The sequence below is a fragment of the Pteropus alecto genome, unplaced genomic scaffold (assembly GCF_000325575.1).
Source record: "Pteropus alecto unplaced genomic scaffold, ASM32557v1 scaffold479, whole genome shotgun sequence".
NCBI lineage: Eukaryota > Metazoa > Chordata > Mammalia > Chiroptera > Pteropodidae > Pteropus > Pteropus alecto.
This window is the reverse complement of record NW_006492031.1, coordinates 410775-428601: the sequence shown is the minus strand read 5'-3', so window position 1 is coordinate 428601 and position 17827 is coordinate 410775. Positions and strand designations below refer to the sequence as shown.

The 17827-nt window shown below is 42.7% G+C and overlaps 1 protein-coding gene across 1 annotated transcript in view; it reads right to left on the bottom strand.

Annotated features, from left to right (window-relative positions):
* Window positions 1-17827, bottom strand: part of GRIK4 (glutamate ionotropic receptor kainate type subunit 4) — a 307264-nt gene that overhangs the window by 91822 nt on the left and 197615 nt on the right. The window contains exons 9-10 of the mRNA XM_006925242.1: window positions 15588-15740; window positions 14588-14692 (exon numbers count right to left, since the gene is read on the bottom strand). Coding sequence (XP_006925304.1) covers window positions 14588-14692; window positions 15588-15740 — 258 coding nt within the window. The remainder of the gene's footprint in view (window positions 1-14587; window positions 14693-15587; window positions 15741-17827) is intronic.

Here is a 17827-nt window from a genome sequence, read left to right as displayed (position 1 = left end):
TAATTATGATTTTTAATATTTTAATATTTAGTATGTTTAGGTGATTTTTCTTTTCACTCAGCCCTGCCAAGATCCAGCTTCTTCTACAGAGGCTGACATAAATCCAAGACCAGGCAAGTCCTTCTGCCCTAGAGTCAGAATTCGCACTTATTGATCACTTTTGCATTCTGGGCACTCAGCCACATGACTTGCTCACATAAGTATCCTTGATTCTGCATAACAACCCTGTTATTATTTCCACTTGAGAAATGTGGGTACTTCAGAGAACAAAATAATGCTTAACGTAGATACTTCATATGTGTTTTTGTTGATTGAATGAATAAATGAACAAATGAATGAAATTCAGACACAGAGATGTTATGCAACTTGCTGAGGATCACAGTTAATAGGGGATTAAATCTGGATTTGAAATCATGTTCTAATTACTACTATACTATCTGGTTGAGTTTAGGGCAGGTTAGGCTATCCCAACATGGGCCTTTGCACATACTTCTCTGATCACAGTGAACTTGTTTGTTGAAGAATACACCCCTGAAGGGAGTCAGCTATGAGAGCCTATGAGAGTGATCCCGGCCAAGGCCCAGGGTTGTTGCTTAGGGACTTGACACAGAGGATGCAGTCGGGGGCACCAGAATACCCACATTTTCTTTCCTCCTCTGCCATGCATAAGCTACATGACCTTGGGTGAGTCACTTAACCTCTCTGAATATTCCTCAACTGTAAATTAGAAATAAATGAACCTGTTTGCTTATAGTTTGACATTGCTGTCGATAATCAACTGAGATAATTTGTGTGAGGAACATAAATGACTCCGTCTTAAGCTAATTTGCCATCTTGACATTGGGGTGAACCTGAAACTTTGACATCCTCTTCTTCCCCTGGGAGTGCTCTCCAATACGTACACAGAGCTCTGTGTGGATCACAAGAATCTCATTAATTTTCTCTCTGGGGGAGGCACACTCCCAGTTTCTCTTACTTCATCCTGGTACCAGAGCCTCCTGGCATCTGATCCCTTCGATCATCTACACATTCTCACTGCTTTTAGTTAAAACACAGAGTCAGAGGTAGGGGGTCAAAGGTGTGAGAATTCATTGGTCTCACTGCCTCCTGAGACTGCTATCTTTAACTAAGTTCTCTATTAAATTCTTTAAGCCAATAACCTGGACTTGTCTGCCTTGTTCTTTGGCCTCTTGGCTCCTTTGGCATTTGGAGGCCACTCTGCATACTTAGCCCTTTCATAAAACAATGTGCATGATGAATTTTGATGAACTGTAATAAGCTATGGGAATGTAAGAGAATAGTATTATTGTCTGGTGGGAATGCAGCTGACCAGAAGTCAAGAAATTTGGCTTCATGTTCCATCCTGCCACTTGTTGTATGTCCAAGAAGTTAATCTGGCTACCTATAAGACAAAGGTGGTCTTCCTTCCCTTCTCCCCTTATTGAGATGATCTGAGAAAATCACCAATGTGACAAAAGTTTAAAGATCTATCCAAATGCAAACTCCTTTATTCCAGATCCTTGTTCTCCAGGGCCATCTAAAGTTGGACAAACAATAACCAATGACTCATTTTTTTTTTTTTTTTTACCTCAGACTCAGGTTCAAAGTGGAAGTTCTCATTAGGAAGGATGCATATAATATAGTAGTGTTCCCTTGAGTACACAGAACTGATTTTGATATATATGCAGTGATAGTTAGGTATCAAACACTGTGGCTACAGACCCCAGGGATTAAACGAGATTGAGTTATAGTTTCAGAGTCTCTACAGTATAGGTCTGTACCTTGATATAAGACTAGAAAAAGGCTTATTTTGTAAGCCTGCATAATGATCACCCCTGGCAGGAAGGAATAAAGTGCTGCTTGAATTTAAATCCAATATCTCCAATAATAAAGGTTTAGTTTATATGTGAGACTAGGTCATGAGTAAGGGCCCAATGAGTGCCTCAGGGGGTGATTTGGGGAAAAATGGGAGTTTCTGATGTTGGCTAAAGACCCCATTCTATAAGCCAAAATATTCTCTTAGCACAAAATATGCGCTTACTTGCAGAATGCTGTGAAAATTCTTGATCAAAAGACAACTTTGGCAAATGCCAAAGGTGAGAGATCGAAAACAAGCCCGGAGAAAGCTTGGAAGATTGCTTGTCAAATGAGTTTTACCTGGGCTTATTAAGCCTTCAACTCAGTTGGTCTAAGGCAGTTTTTTGTTCAACTGTGGTTGGAACCCATTAGGTTGTAAAATCAATTTAGTGGGTCAAGATCTGCATTTTAGAAATGAAATATATACCAAGAATAGATCAGAGTGCAATGCCCATAGCAGGGTAACTACCATTTCATAAGCTCTTGGTTCAATTATGTGTAGGTTGGTGTTTATATGTGTCCTGGATTGTAACCTAAATGCAAGTCATGCTCAGAAAGTATGAAAAAAGTATACCTGGCATAAGAATGTGAGTACCTCACCTATTCACTACTCTATAACAGCCCCTAGCATAGTACCGGGAACATAACTGATGCTCAATAAATACATTTTGGCATCAATGAACTCCTAGTCTTAGCCAATTGTTGTAACTAAAGGATTAACTGTAAGAAAATTATATAGGCTAATACTTTTGAACATTTATATATGTTACATTCGTTATTTCACTTAATCTTTCCAACCATACTACAAGGAGGTTATTACTATTATCCCCACTTTATAGATTAGAAAACTGAGGCTCAGGGAGGTTAGGTTTCTCGACCAAAATTCCACAGTTAGTGCAGATTTAAAAACAAGCAGGTCCACTATGCTATACTGCCACCAAGATATTAATTTTACTGAGCTACAGATATGTAGTTAAACCTTCAAGTAAACATTTGATTTGTTATTCTTTACCCATTGGTATTTGCCATAAGTGACTCTGCTTGAAAGTCTATAATCCTGAAGTCAGACTTTGCTTTGTCTTTGATTCTGACTTACTTACTTAGGAGAGGATATTTAAATAAAGCTCGAGGAAGGGGACAATGGAGTACAGTGGAAAAATTAAAGCATTAGGATATTTAGCTTCCAGATCTGGCTCTGCCATCAACCAGCTCTGGTCTCTGAGGCTCATACCAGACTCATCAAGCTCCCCTTTACCTGGGGATGCACTGCCATCCACCAAGCTTCAGTCAGAATGACAACCTCTCTGTCTCAGTCAAGTCTCCCACCACAGGGACTCAATTATAGCACCTTCTTAGCACTCTTCACACTTGTAATCATATAATTATTTAGGTAATTAGTTATTTTAAGCCCATCTCCCCCACTGGACAATACATCCACGAATGAGGAGACTATGTCTTGTTCTCCCTCATATCTCTAGTACTTAGAACAGCAATGTTGCTTAGTCATATTCAGTTATTTCATTAATAAATTCTCCTTTGTGCCCCCAGCTCTCAGGACAGTGCCTGACCTGAGATAATGGATACTTCATAAATATCTGCTGAATTGCATTATGAAATTTCTTTAGGCAAGTCAGTTTAGTCTTCAATAAAAGAAGGATATAATCTAGCCCCTTCCAGGTCAAACATGAATTCCTGAAAATGCCAGGTATGTTTATAATGTGGTATTTTTTCCAAGTGCCTTAGGGCAGAGACTGGGAGAGATAGGCCTGAGAGGGGAAACACAAAGAGGCCACAGACAGGTGACTGTAGGGACAGATAAAAGGGCACTAGAAGTATGGCTAAGACATGGAGATGAAGCAAAATGGCTACCCATGAGAGACATGTGAGAAGGGCCCTCTTACACCAGCTGCAAAACAGCTTTCTCTGAGTCCTATGGCTGATGCCTGGCATTCTTTCCACTAGAGAGTCTTGTCTTGGAGCTTAGACATTGTGTTTGGTTAACATGGAAATAATCTAAAAGTGTTACTACCTTGTAGACTTAGTTGCATGCCACCATTTACAAAGGAAAGGCATGGCGGTTTCAATGCAAGGAAAGGGTGCTTTCCTACCCAGACCACACCTGAAATATTGCATATTGCTCTAGGCACCACTATTTAAGTGGAACATTAGCAAACTAGAGTGTGTTCCAATGATACTGACCAAGAACATAAAGAGATTGAAATTACTTTATAGAAGGAAAAAGTAAAGGCAGTGAAGGAAAGGATGGAACAGATGTGTGGGCTCAAGAAATAGAACTAAGGACAAAAGGAAGAGGCTTCGGAAAGAAATAATTCTTCCCAAAAGCTAGAAAAAGTTTCCAAAAATAAGAGCTTTCCAAGATGGAACACTGGAGTCATTTAAGAACAGACTCAGCTTCATGAGAAAGTATTTGCAAGAATTCAAGCATTCAAGTAAAACACTGGTCTAGAGGACCTTCATTATTCTTTTTGGCCCTAGGAGTGTAGGATCTAGATTCTACTTTGATATCAGGGGAACCAAGAGGAAGTCCAAGACATCAAGGGCAGATGAGGTCCTTGGATATTGTGAGAAAACAAGAGAGTAGGGGTATAGGGTAGTGAATGTAGAGAGAAAAGGCTACTTTTCAGCTGCTGAAGAAAACTTCAGTTACTCATAAGTTTGTGCATTCTTGGTCTTCTCTCCTGGCTGAATCTCATTACAGTTGATTCTTGTTATTCACAGTAGTTCTGTTCTATAAAATTGCCACAAACACTGAATTAGGAAATACTGAACCATTGCTCCTAATGGAAAAACAGGGTTAGGTTCCTATGAAGCTCTGGTCACAACATATTCATCAACTAATCAATATATAACCTCATTTCATGTATTTCTGCTTATAGACACTTTATTTAATGTATAGTTGATTCATTAATATTAAATGACAGCACTATAACTCATGCCTGAATGATATTTTTCTAACACTTTTATTTTCTCTGTAAGGCACATCATAGCTTTTGTGCACTTAGAACACTAAACAGCACTTCAGCCTAAGCTTGGGGGTCATTTTAAACAGCAAAATCATTAATAAAAAGCAAAAAAAAAAAAAAAAGCAAAAGACCTAAAGCTAACTAGATCACAAAAAATTCACTTGTTGACAGTATGGGAGCTAAGACAAGAAGGCAGAACACCACCTCGTCCAACCTTGGCTGGGAATATACCTTCTGCTGACTCAAATTTTTCACTGCTCTGCTTATGTCTAAAAAATGCTGAGTATTGATTTGGGAGTTATAAAGAGATTTTAGTGAGTAGACAAATTTGCAAATACGGAATCCACAAATAATGAGAATTGGCTGTACTTTGTACTTGAATGTTTAGCTTTTGCCAATATGTGCTCAGACTGCCATTCTAAATACCCAGCCTCTGAGATGTGAAGTGGAATTTGGTCTACCTTCACCACACCCCTGGCCAAAGAGAGCAAACCTGTAGTGGCTGTTTCCAGGGACTCTAGTGACAAGTGAATACTCTCTAGGGCAGGATTGTAGCTCTGTTCACCCCAGTCAGCTCTGATTGAATATGCTACCTCACCTCTAATGTTACTCTCAGGGATGGGATTCAATGGACTCTCCAATTAGTTCAGGATTTCAGAAGTTAAATTTTCCTGAGTGAGTTGCTCAGGAGTACTGATTTTAATAATTTCTTTTGCCTATATCTCAACTCCTTCTTTTTTCTTGTTTGGTCAAAAATCTCAGAGATTCTCTTCTAAACATTTTGGAGGTTGATCAAACTGGCAAGGTAAATGCATGGCAGAGTCTGTAAATATGAAGACTCAGCTGCACATCCCTCTCTCACCTTCCAGAAGTAGATAGTATTTAGAATTAGCTCCTGAGGAGAGAACTTATCATAGAGCTAAGCTCGAGATTTTTCATCTTACAAGAAAATTGCTGTCAATGAACATGGCAAACTCAGGGCATAGAGAGTACCTGGCTCCATTTGTTAAACTTCCCAGGTAGAGAAGAATCTTGAGAAAGCAGTTGTATGAATAACACAACTTTGAGCTCTGAGTAGTAGATGCCAATTTAATTAACGATTCTAACGAAGCATCTAGGCTGAAGGAAGATGGTCACTCCCTGTCCTCCAGGAGTCAGCAGAGTGCTGGAGAGCCAGGCAAGATGCATATCTGAGCTTTCAGGGATGGACTGAGACTGGCCTTAAATGGATGTAGGCTTGCGAGTGGGAGACAGTACGGCTGGGCTTCACTATCCCTCTGGAAAAATGAAGAGTTTTTAGTTTCAGGGTGCCAATGCTCTCATTTGAGCAGTGCCATGTCGGCAGACCCTAGATGGGCTGTAGACTTTCCCAGGAGTAGTCATGACTTCTGGTTCTCCTCTTCACATCCACCCAGAGCCACTGCAAAGTACAACTGATAACACTGCCATGTTAAGGAGTGGAGGAAGGACAGAAGTTAGGAATGGAGGAAGGAGAGAGGTGGGGTTGGGGAAAGGCCATGAGGAACCCATCCTGAAGTAGGGAGGGGACTGCTGGCAGAATTCACTTCTAGCATAGTGGCTGGCATGGACTGGTCTTCACAGCCCTCTTGCAGGACTCTGGGTTCGCAGTAGGACTGATGTGAGCAGATGGCCAGCCCTGCTTTGTCTTTCTTTCTGCCCTGAACCAGGAAGATTCCAGGAATACTGCATACAAAGATAGAAAAACATATAGACAGACATCTCCATGAGGGATGACAGAACTAAAATTTGCACAGTATAGTAGAATCCTCAAAGCATGTCTATAAACATTACTTCATTTTGTCATCACAATAATTTTCTGATTCATGTAAAACAGATATTATGACCATCACTCCGATTTTATTGAAGAAGCAATTGAGGAACAGAATGCTAGGAATTGCAAGAGTGGGGCCTTGGCCCTGAATCTTTCTACTCCCCATGGTGCCTGCTAGTGCACACAGCCCCTCTCACCTCCCTGGATTTTCCTCTCCCCTTGGTGTGCCTGCCTTTACTTTCCAGCTTTGCCCTGTGGCCTGCTCCAAGTCTCTTCAGAGCTGACTGATACGGGTTGCTTCAGGAGACTAAATTAGCAGCTCAGCCTCTTCTAGCTCTCCCAGGCATGAGCTGGCTGAAGAGATGCAGAAAGGAGTCACCAAGAATTGGCACCCTTCCCCAGGCTGAGCTCAGACAGGATACGTCGGACATATCACAAGAAATATATTTAAAATGCAGCACTTTACACTCTGCTCCTCTGTCCCAAAGCAGACCTGTTTGGAAATTTAAGTAGCTCTAACTTGTTTGCAGGCTGATGTGTGAATATACTTCTGCAGTTAGTAAATTTTTCATCGAAACCAATAAGCAGGAAATCCCTGTGCTTTGGGAGAAAGAATCGGACATATGTGTGCCAGGGAGAAAGCCCTCATGTTACACCTTTCCAAAGCCAGCTCATGTACTCCGCGGCTTTATCCTGTGGGTGGCCAGGTAAGCCAGACGCTCTCACTGGATGAGGTACTTAAAAGACTTTTAATTAACTAGAAAGGTATTGCTCTTAGAGAAAGGAAAGCAAATTGAAAGGGAGAAATGAATCAATGATTTGAGGGGCCTTCCACTCAAATTTTCAAATTCTCATCATCAATAGGGAGGGTTGTCATGTGAAATCTCCCTGAACAAATTGGGGAGCAGTGGCTTTAGAGAATTTTCATGACAAAATCCAGGTGTCCAGGGCTCTGGTGTTCTTGCTGGATGTGAGCTCATTAGGGCCAGAATGGCTCATCCAGTTTGTTCTCTGCACACTCCTTGGGCTCCAGTGCTGGGCTCCGCAAGTGCTGGTACACCCTTTCTCCAGGCCTATGCTGAGCCCCACTCTTAGATGAGCATTTCTGGGTCTGTTCTTAAGGAGACCCCAGCCATGGAATGATGACAGTATGAGGATACTACAGTAGAGGTAGGCAGGGAACATATAAACAGACCATCTGAAGACTTCCTGAGAAGAGGCTGAGTTCAATTCTGATGTACGAGCAGAAGTAGCCAGGTGAGAAATGGGGGTGCACATGGAGACCTGTGCATTGGGGCACAGGCATGGGGTGTGAGACCTCCTGGTGTGTCCAAAGTAGACATGTTTAGTGTCACTGGGGAAGAGTGTCTGAGGGGGCATGGCATGGGAGGAGGCTTAAGGTTAGACCTAGCACGTAATAGCCTTGTGGTGGAGCTGCCATTTCACCCTGAAAGCAAACAGGAACCAGTGGGGTTTTAAGCATATTAATGATACACTCTCATCTGCCTTCTCTGGTGGGAAAGGTGGACTAGATGACCTTTCAGATCTCCTCTAACTCTAAGAATTTATGATAGTCTATGAGAAATTGTCAACTATTTTAAACCTCATGCCAATTCCCCTCCTACCAGTTCCTTAATTAAAAGGAATAAATAAGTGATATCTCGGTAACCTTCAAAGCTCCCTCCCAAACCACCCATCTCTTTCTCCCCTCCCTCCACCAGAGAATCTTTCACCTCAGAATTTTCTCATCAAAAGCAGTCACTCCAATGGCTCTCAGGGGGAATGGCCAACCAAGCAGTCTTTCCGGGCTGCCCACTCTTGTCAGGCCTGCCCCCCAGCCTGGGAGACAGCACTTGAGGCTCCTGATTTCCAGCAATCAACAACCCCCACCCCCACAACCAGTGCTCTAAGCCAGGTCCTGCAAAGGCAGCGTCAAAGGATCTGCATATTTATGGTAAACCCCTTCCTCAAACTGAAAATGTATTAGATAGTAGCAATCATGGCACTTTCAGAGCCGCTTCCCCACTGGCGAACTGTCTGAGACTTAATGGCTGTTCTCATTAGTGCAGATGGGACCTGAGCTGTCACAGAGGCTCATAATAAGAGGAGTTGAAAAGAGGGCACAGATGCTGGGTTGGACTTCTCCATACAGTGGATGACACCCTCCTCACTGTTCCTTAAGGCCTCATGCAGGCAATGGCAGCACGATCTCTAATCTGACAAGGTGTTTTTAGGGTTTTCTGTTGTTCTTTGTTTTATTTTGAAGTTGGAGAAGGTGTCTGGAGGTGGGAACAGGAGGGGATCCCACCAGCAGGTCTGCTAAAATTGCTATCAAAGCAACAGATGTTTCCTGGTGTTCCCAGATACAGAGGACCATGATTAGAAAAGTAGTTTCCTTTATGCTACTCAGGAGTGCTGCCAAATCAAGCTCTGCTGCTGCAAACACCGCATGGTCCCAGACTTCCCTGGAAAGAGGGCAGACGTGTCTATATAAAGGCTTCTGTCAGGGAAGATATCAAGAGAGGAGCTTAAAGAGAGGGAGCCTGTCCTCCCAGCAATTGGTGGAACCCACAGGAACCTCAGGAAATTGGATCTGGATTCCCTGAAACTTCTAGAGGACACTAGTTCCTTTAGTTCTTGGTTTTGTGAGGGTGACTCACAAAGCCATCTCTTCCATCCTCCTGCCTCTGGTTTGAACTACACTCAAGCCATTCCAGAAAATCAGCCCTTTGGAAAGCTGAGTTGTCAGCTTGGAAAAACAAAATATGGCTACCAGTTCTTAATGCTTTTTACTGGCCCACTTGGCCAGCTCTTCCAATCTCTCCATCTCCATAGGAATACAGTTAAATGGATCAGAAGTCCAAGGAAAAGGTGGCTCAGGGATGATTTCTATGAAAAATTCAAGGGAAATGACCCTGCATATTGGGGAGGAGAGCAAGTGGAGAAATTAAGTGACTCCAAGGCCCAGAGTTCAGAATAAATTAATATTTTTAAAAATTAAAAAATAAAAATAAGTAAAAATTTTTTCATATTAAATAGAAATTTAGTGTTAGGAGTGAAGAAGGTGATAGTACTCTCAGCTCCGTGTCATTTAGCCCCATCAACAGCACGGTCTCCAATATGGCCTCATGTTTTAATAGAGACCTAGACAAATGAAAAAGTATCAGTGATGAGATATTTGGAGGCTGTGTTGCATTGGGAACAGCTTTGGGGAAGAAAAAAATTAGAGGTGGAACAAGCTGAGCACTGTACAGTAATAGTTGGCTGCATTTTTTGCCTTTCCTAAAAGATTATGAGCTCTTGAAGAGACCATGACTCATTTGTCTTGCATTCCTAGCCCTTGACACAAAGTAAGTACTCAAAATTTTCATGTTAAATTTTAAGAAGCAATGAATAAATTGAAATTGAGCCATTTTTAAATATTTGAAGAGCTGGTAAAAACTGAAAGCAGGATATTCTGGGTTGATTCATGAGATAAGATTAGGAGGAAGACTTTAACCCAGTGTGTAGAAGACTTTGAAATGTATCCTTTGGGAAGTAGTAAATTCCCTGGTCCAGGACATACTAAAGGAGAGGCCGGATGGCTGTTTCTGTCAGGGAGACTGTGGAGAATATTCTTGTAGTGGGTTGGAAGATTAGACTAGAGGACTCAATGGTCTCCTCCAGCATGTGCTAGGGCCATGCTGCAGAGTGGAGAGACCACGGACTTTGAATACAGCTAGACCCAGACTCAGTTCATAAGTCTGGAACTAACTAGCTGTATGGATGTGGACACATTACTTTATCTCTTTCTGTTTCAGTTTCTTTACCTGCAGGATGGAGGGAATAGCTTTTATGCATGGCTGATAAAAAGATAAGAAATTTTAAATACCAATACACACTGCTCAGCAGAGTCATCATTTGGTCATAATAAATGTTAGCTATTCTAATTATGTCAGTAGAGCCAGTTTTCCATCTAACCACAGGTAAGCAGAAGAGAGTGGCATGCAAATCTAGTTTCAATAGTCATTGGGTTTAGCCAGGCCAAATGTTGAAAGGTTATCATCTTTATTGCACAGAGAAAGAAAGTTGAGGTACCCCCATGGTGATATACAGTAAGCCAATGGAAAAGTTGAGATCTGTATCTATAGCTAAGGATGTCAAAGCCCGCTTCCTCAGCCTTCTCTCTCCCAAAGGCTTAATTAGAACCAGTTAAGCCATTTCAGATCTTCAGATGAAAGGTGTACTCATACTATTATAGCCCTAACAAAGTCGCTTGAGGGCTGCTCAGAATCTCTGATCTTTAGACCAAGTTAAATGAAGGAAATTAAAAGCCCTCTAATGATGTGTTTCTTTTTTTTCCTTGACTTTTTCAAATATGATTTCTCCCAAATCAGGGAGAGAGATTATCCTATTCCAATATGACCCAGTAAATCATCTGGGGAATGGAAAGGGAGAATAAAGGATGGAGACTGGAGATCTCACACAAGCAATAAATGGAAGATGAAGTTAGAGAAACTGGAAGCAATACTATTGACTTCTACACCCAGAAATAAGCAATCAAGAGATAATCAAGTTCAGAAATGTCACTTCTAGGACACTGTAGGAAATACCTTCCCCACAAAAGGCTTCAGTGAAATCTCCACAGAATCCTAAGATGGAAAACCCTCTCTAAACAGAATCAAAATAGTAATTTTTTAAATGGTAAAAAACAACCCTGGATTCTGAAAGACTATTTTTAAAATGGTATTATCCCTTAATCAATTACTGGCAGGGAATACGGTATTTGGTTCAGATGTTTTACCAATTACAACCCACTGGGTCCCTGCATGATGCTTTCTAAATAATCAAAACCAGATTTTAATAGTCACTTGTCCAGAAAGGAAGAGAAAAAACAAATCCAAATCCAAATGAGAAGACGCCATTATTAGAGGAAGCCCAGCCCAGCAGGTCATTGGGAGTCAGGAGCCTTCCTCGTTTGCAGCAGATGGCAGCAGATCAACAGAACAGAGTAAAATGTTTTGATTTGGGGGTTTAGGGATTCTAGGAAAATGCAGAAAGGCCAAAAGTGAAAGATCCAAGAACACAGGCTTTGGAGTTGGACAAACTGAGCATGAATTCCAGCTCCGCATGAAGTCCTTGCTAATAGTGAACTTGGGACATGCTCTTCCTCCTTAAGCTTCAGTTTCCTCATTTGTGAAATGGGGATTTATCTACCTTGAAGGGCTATTCTCCAGATCAGACATGATCTGTGTAAAGTCCCCATGTGGTGTCTGGCACACAACAGGTATTCAAGAGATGTCATTTCCCCTGCTCCTGGTCACTCTCCCTTCCTCTGCTAGCATCACTTTGAATGGAACTGGGAGAATATTAGAGCAGAAATACTGACATTCTTTTCACCGTGGAACAGAAGTACAATCAATTATCACGTCTCAAACCATTTCTCATTCTCATAATCAGCAGGGGAAGGATACCTGTCAGGAGGCAAAGATTGGGCTGGTGATTGGGATGGAATCTGGGGACCAGTGCTGTAAAGCTACATCCGTGTCCATACATATCTTCCAAAGTTTTCATTGGTCTTTACAGAACCTGAGCCAGATAGGAAAGCAGCAGGAGAGTCACCAGATTTGTTGAAAAAACATGGGTAACAAAGAAGATTATTGTAATCTACTTTATGAATCCAATCAGGAATGTGTGTCTCTTAGGGTAGCTGAAGGTCAAAAGCACTATCCTCTTTAATGGTTACTTCTGCAGCAGATTCCATTCAACATTAGTTCAAAAATATGGGGGTGGGACGCAGGGAGGTCAAGAAGGAATTCTATGCATAGAGGCTGCAGCTGACTAACATTCTTCTATTAGAGCACTATCTGTTAAAGTGCAATCTGTGGGCCACCCATATTATAATCACCTATCTAGGTGGCAATTAAGAATATGCAGATTCCTGGAATGCACTCAGTTTTACTAATCGGGGATTGTGGAGCCTGGGAATATGCATTTTAAGACAAGCACCACTGGTCATTCTTATGCGTACCTAGGTTTGAGCCCCCCTACCTTATACCATGAATGCATGCTGATGAGGAAGGAGCAGCTGCTGCTGTTTTGAATGCCTCAGAGCAGAAGACCTAGCTGGGCTGGGATGAGGGCTGAGAGATGGGTGCTTGTAGCCAGGGATAGGGGCTGAGGGATGGTGTTTCTCAATGACTCAATCCTGTGGCCCAGCAGCTGGGAAAAGCCAGCCTGAGTGGTAGCTGCTGGAGAAGCATTTAAGGTGAAGAGGTACTTTGAGCTTAATTAGCTGTCTTTCAAGTGGATGGTGGGATCAGGGCAACCAGCCAACTCCACCACTACAAATGTTGCTTGATGGAAGGGGTGCTAGCAGTAGGCTCTTCCAGGGGAGCACTCAAGAAGCAGTTGTGAGGCCCAAGCCCAGGACTGGGCTCTCCATGGAGTGGGTGTGTGTTTTGGTGTGAACATGTTCTCCTAACTACTGCTTCTCCACCATGAATATCTCCACATGCTTCATTTCTTTACCTTGTTTTATTTTTCCTGTACTAATCACTTCTGACAGTAATTTGCATTTTTTCCAAATTACCAAGATAATTCTAATGTATGATTTATCATAATAGTTAAGAACTTGGGCTTCGAAGTTAGAAATATTTAGGTTCAAAACCAGCTGCCATTGCTAATTGTCCATGACCAAGTCAGTCAGTCGCCTCAGTTTCCTCACTATAAGTGGAAAGTAATAAAAAATACCTACTTCGTAGGGTTACATGAGAAAATATATATGGCATACTTAATGTGGCATATGACCCGTGTGATAAGAACTTACTAAATGAAAACTGCTATAACGATGACGATGATGATGATGACAATAAAGATTCTTAATAATCTCCATGAAAGGTGATCCTGCAGTGGTATGTTCCCTTGTTTAGCTACCTTGACATTCAGGAAGCAATCAATATGTCTGCGTCCTCTGTAATTAGTACACGGCTTCCTATTTCTAAGTTTTTTTTTTTTTTTTTTTTTTTTTTTTTTTTTTTTTTTTTTTTTTTAAGGTTAGAGAACAGCTAGGCTAAGAATAGAGAGTTGATTATTAGGGTGATGGGAAGTTGGGAGATCTTCAGAGAGATCCAATCAGGAATGTGTATTTCTTAGGGTAGCTGAAGGTCAAAAGCACTATCCTCTTTAATGGTTACTTCTGCAGCAGATTCCATTCAACATTAGTTCAAAAATATGGGGGTGAGACACAGGGAGGTCAAGAGGGAATTCTATGCATAGAGGCTGCAGTTGACAGCACTTGGAGTAGCTGTCAGAATTCCTGTTTCCGCTCATGTAAGAGAATTGGAAAAAAGGAGAAGAAGATTAATGAGGGAGAATAAGAAAAAGAGTTGGGAGTTAAAAGAATCTACAAAGGACCCCTAAGCTGGCAGAAGAAGACAGGTGGCAGACAGGGGAGGTGGGGTATGATTGGTAGAATGGATGTAGGGGAGAACGTGGGCTGATCAGAAAAAGACAAGAGCTGACAGGAGAGAACTGGCTGTCCATTCCAATACTGAAAGAATTCCTCCGCCCCTATGGAATCTGATCTGTGTCTGACCTGCAAGCAACCTGGAATCTAACACTGGTTCCAGGGTTAGGGCAAGATTCAGGTTGTACAATGATCCAAAATAGTAGACAATACTTGGGAATTACCTCCTTATGTGACACTCATCTGCCTCCCCTCTCCCCTTAATAAAGTATGGTTGCCTCCTTCTTGCTATTTTGCCAGGGCTGCTGTCCCTGACCCACACTGGCTGATCCTGGTGAGGAAGGGAGAGAGCCAGTGCATGCCAGTAGGTTTGCACAGGATGCAGCTTGTTGTCCTTGGGCATAACTGAGAGAAGGAGGCTATCCTGAGTGCCAAGGAGAAATGAGCTGGGGATAGAAAAAAGAACAAAGAGGAGATCTGCCACCATGGCAGCATAGCTAGGCTTACCTGCCGAAAACCATTCCTTGTGAACTGTAAGATTTTCAAGGCATAGTTCGACCTCTGGCCTTTGCTGTTGAATTCAATGTGGCCAGTGAGACCTTCCAATTCTACCTGTCCAAGAGAGAGTGAGTTACAGCACCAAATAGGCCCTGTGTTCCACTTGGCCCAAGCAAGCATCCCACACGTGTGCTATTTAAGGATGTCTAAATAACATGCCCAAGAAAGGAGATGCCATCAAGATCCATTCTCCTCCCTACCTTTCAGCCACAGGATCTTGAGACTAGAAATTTGATGTCTCTAGAACCAATTCAGAATTGACTGGGGCTGGAGGAGAAGGATGCCCCATACCCAATGACCTCACAGCTGCTACATAAACCAACATGATGCCAAGATTCTAGCTTGATCTCAGATTCCCCTGAACCCCTTCTCCAGGATTTCGGCTATTAATAGCATTTGTCCTATTTGGGCAGCTGTTTACTCACTCCCAGACTGCAAGAAGTCAGAATGACCTGACTTAAATGCAAAACCCAAGCCACTCCGAACCAGACTTGTCTGACAGGAGATTGCTTCTTTGTGGGCTAGAGATCCATGTCCAACCCACTGGAAAAGGCATGGCTAGGGGAACATGAGGAACCCAGTATCAAATTAGAAGTGCTGAGCCTGCAACTCCCTGAGGGTTCACTATCTACAGCAGCAACATCCATTCCCATTTGTGCAGAACTTTGCTGGGACTACCGGAATCAGGTTTCAAGCCTGGAATTCAGGGAGTCCTTAATAGTCTAAGGCTCTCAAGGGCTACTGTCTTGTAAGCAAACTTGCCATGGATTCCTGTGATTTTAGGGATTAGGGAACAAGTGTGACCTTTGATCCCCTGATGGGGTTGCCACAGATCGCTGTTTTATTTGGGGCTGTGATAAACTGAGTAGGCCTGGAAGCAAGTGACTTTGAAGTGATTCTCCCACTGGCAGGCTAGGCATGAACCCACAGGGCCCCAGCCACCCCTCACCATGCGCAGGTAGTTCATGAGGCTGGTGCCATGCTGCCAGATCTGGGCTGAGCCGCAGGACAGGGGCTTCACACCAATCTCCTGGCTCCGGTTCAACTCCTGCACTGCAGTCACCACGGCATAGACGGCGTCAAACAGCAGGGCTGATGAGAGCTGGGTGAGGGCAGACAGCAGTCCTCGAAGAAAGGGGACCATGTGGGTGGGGCAGGAGGAGGAGAAGCAGAAAGAAGAAGTGGCAGGTGTATAGAAAGGGAAGAGAAAAGAGAGCAACAAATGGAGGAGGAGGAAAAGGGAAAAGCAAAACAAAGAAGAAATAAGGGTGCATTTTTGTTGCCTTTGGCTCACCTCCTGTCTCTGGACTGGCTCCACTTCCTCCAATAGTCCAGGTGCTTTCCCAAGGCAGACAACTGTGGCAAATACTTCTCTGGGATTGGACCAACAAGCTACTCTTTTGGGCCCTAAATGATTTCAAGGATGTCTTTTTCTCTCTTGCTCCAGGGAAATACAAACATCCATTGCTCTCAGGAATTCCCAAGAAGGAGACAGGGCTGCCTATCTCAGGAAGAGGAAGGTATCCAGACTGCCTCTGATAGGCCCATTCTACAAGGCTCAGTTGAAGGTTGCTTCCTCTGGGAAGACCCTATAATACTGTTTCTTCCTAGATGTACCTACTATTTATTACAGTCTACTTTGTACTATTAATTTTATGGGTATGTATGAAGTACATGGTAATTTCAAAGCCCAAAGATGAGCAAGACCCTATTCCTGTGGAAGATTATACTGGAATAGGGGAGGGGAGACAGAACATAAATAAGGGTAACACGAAACTGAGTCAGATTGACCCACAGAAGTCTGTGGGAGGTTCCAAAGAGGAAGGTAGTTTATCTGGTTGGGTGATCAAGAAAATGTTTCTTGGAGAATGCAGCATTGGAACTGAGCACTACAGGATTTTTGTAGAAAAATTAATGGATCTGGGAATGAGGAACAGCTAAGGAAGTGGAAAAGACATTCCAGAGATGGAACTGTATGAACAAAGACAAAGAGGTGGAAAGTGTAGAGCACATCTGGAAGGGAGGATAGGAGTAGAAGCAAGAAACCAGAAATGAGGCAGGGATCATGCTTTGGAGGACCTTAAGCCCAGGAAGAAGAGGCCAGGACAGTTTTGTCCATATTTCCATCTCCCTATTACATTGCAAGCTCTTAGGGTAGAAACACACAGGGCTTTAATCGCTATATCTTGTATAGCTTCTAGCACCAGAACCTGATGTGTGGTAGGTCTCCAAGACATATTTCTTGAATCGTATTAAATTTGGGGAGAAATTTGCCCACAAGGCTCAGCCTGAACACTGTATCAAGTTAAGTGGATTTTAGCATCCATTTTTTGAAAGAGTAGAAGCAGAAAAACAGAAGTCATTTGTCCTTGAGGAATGCACCAACTAAGGAGGTGATGATCCTATGCTGTGTGCATAAGGTCCCTGACAAGAAAAACGTACTGAGTGTAAACAATGATAGGGTCAACACTGTACAGGGGCCCTGAAGGAGGCACAGCAAGTCAGGAGAGGTCTTCTGGGAGGACTGATGTCAGACACAGGAAGTTCATACACTGCCCCATTAAAAAGCAGGTTCCTTAACTGAATTGTGATATTCTATCATGGGCAATGCAATAGCATCCCTTCCAAGCCTCTTCTTTCAACATAAGCAATAGCTGAGAGCACTCTCCATGTAACTTCCTCCAACCTCCCTCCTACCTGGCCAGGCCCTGGGACACTGGGCCCTCCAAGGTTAGAGGTAGAGGCCATCTTATGATTTCTTGGATTTTTTCAAGCTTTCCAGACAGAGTTTAAGCAGTTTGAAACAATGAGATACAGGAGAAAAAGCCTAAAACCAAGAGCACTGAACCTGGAGTCCAGATCCCAGCCCTCACTTAAGTGCTAACTGACCTGAGCAACAGTCCCTGTTCCACAGGTCTGTAAAAGTGCTCTGTAAACTGTGAGTGTCAGAGGTCACCATTCTTGAGGGCAGGGGCTCTGAACCCCCTGGTGCAGACAGGTAGGTGTCAGCAAGTGCTCACCAAGCAGACTTAACTAAGGCTCTGGGGAGTAGTAAGAACAGGAAACTACAGGGCAATGACTTATTTCCTTTATAGTTTGGCTACATATTGGGCAAGGAGTCCTGAAGTAGAAACTGGGTGGGCTGACTTCAGATAATCTTTCTAAAAAGGAATTACGAATAATAATAAT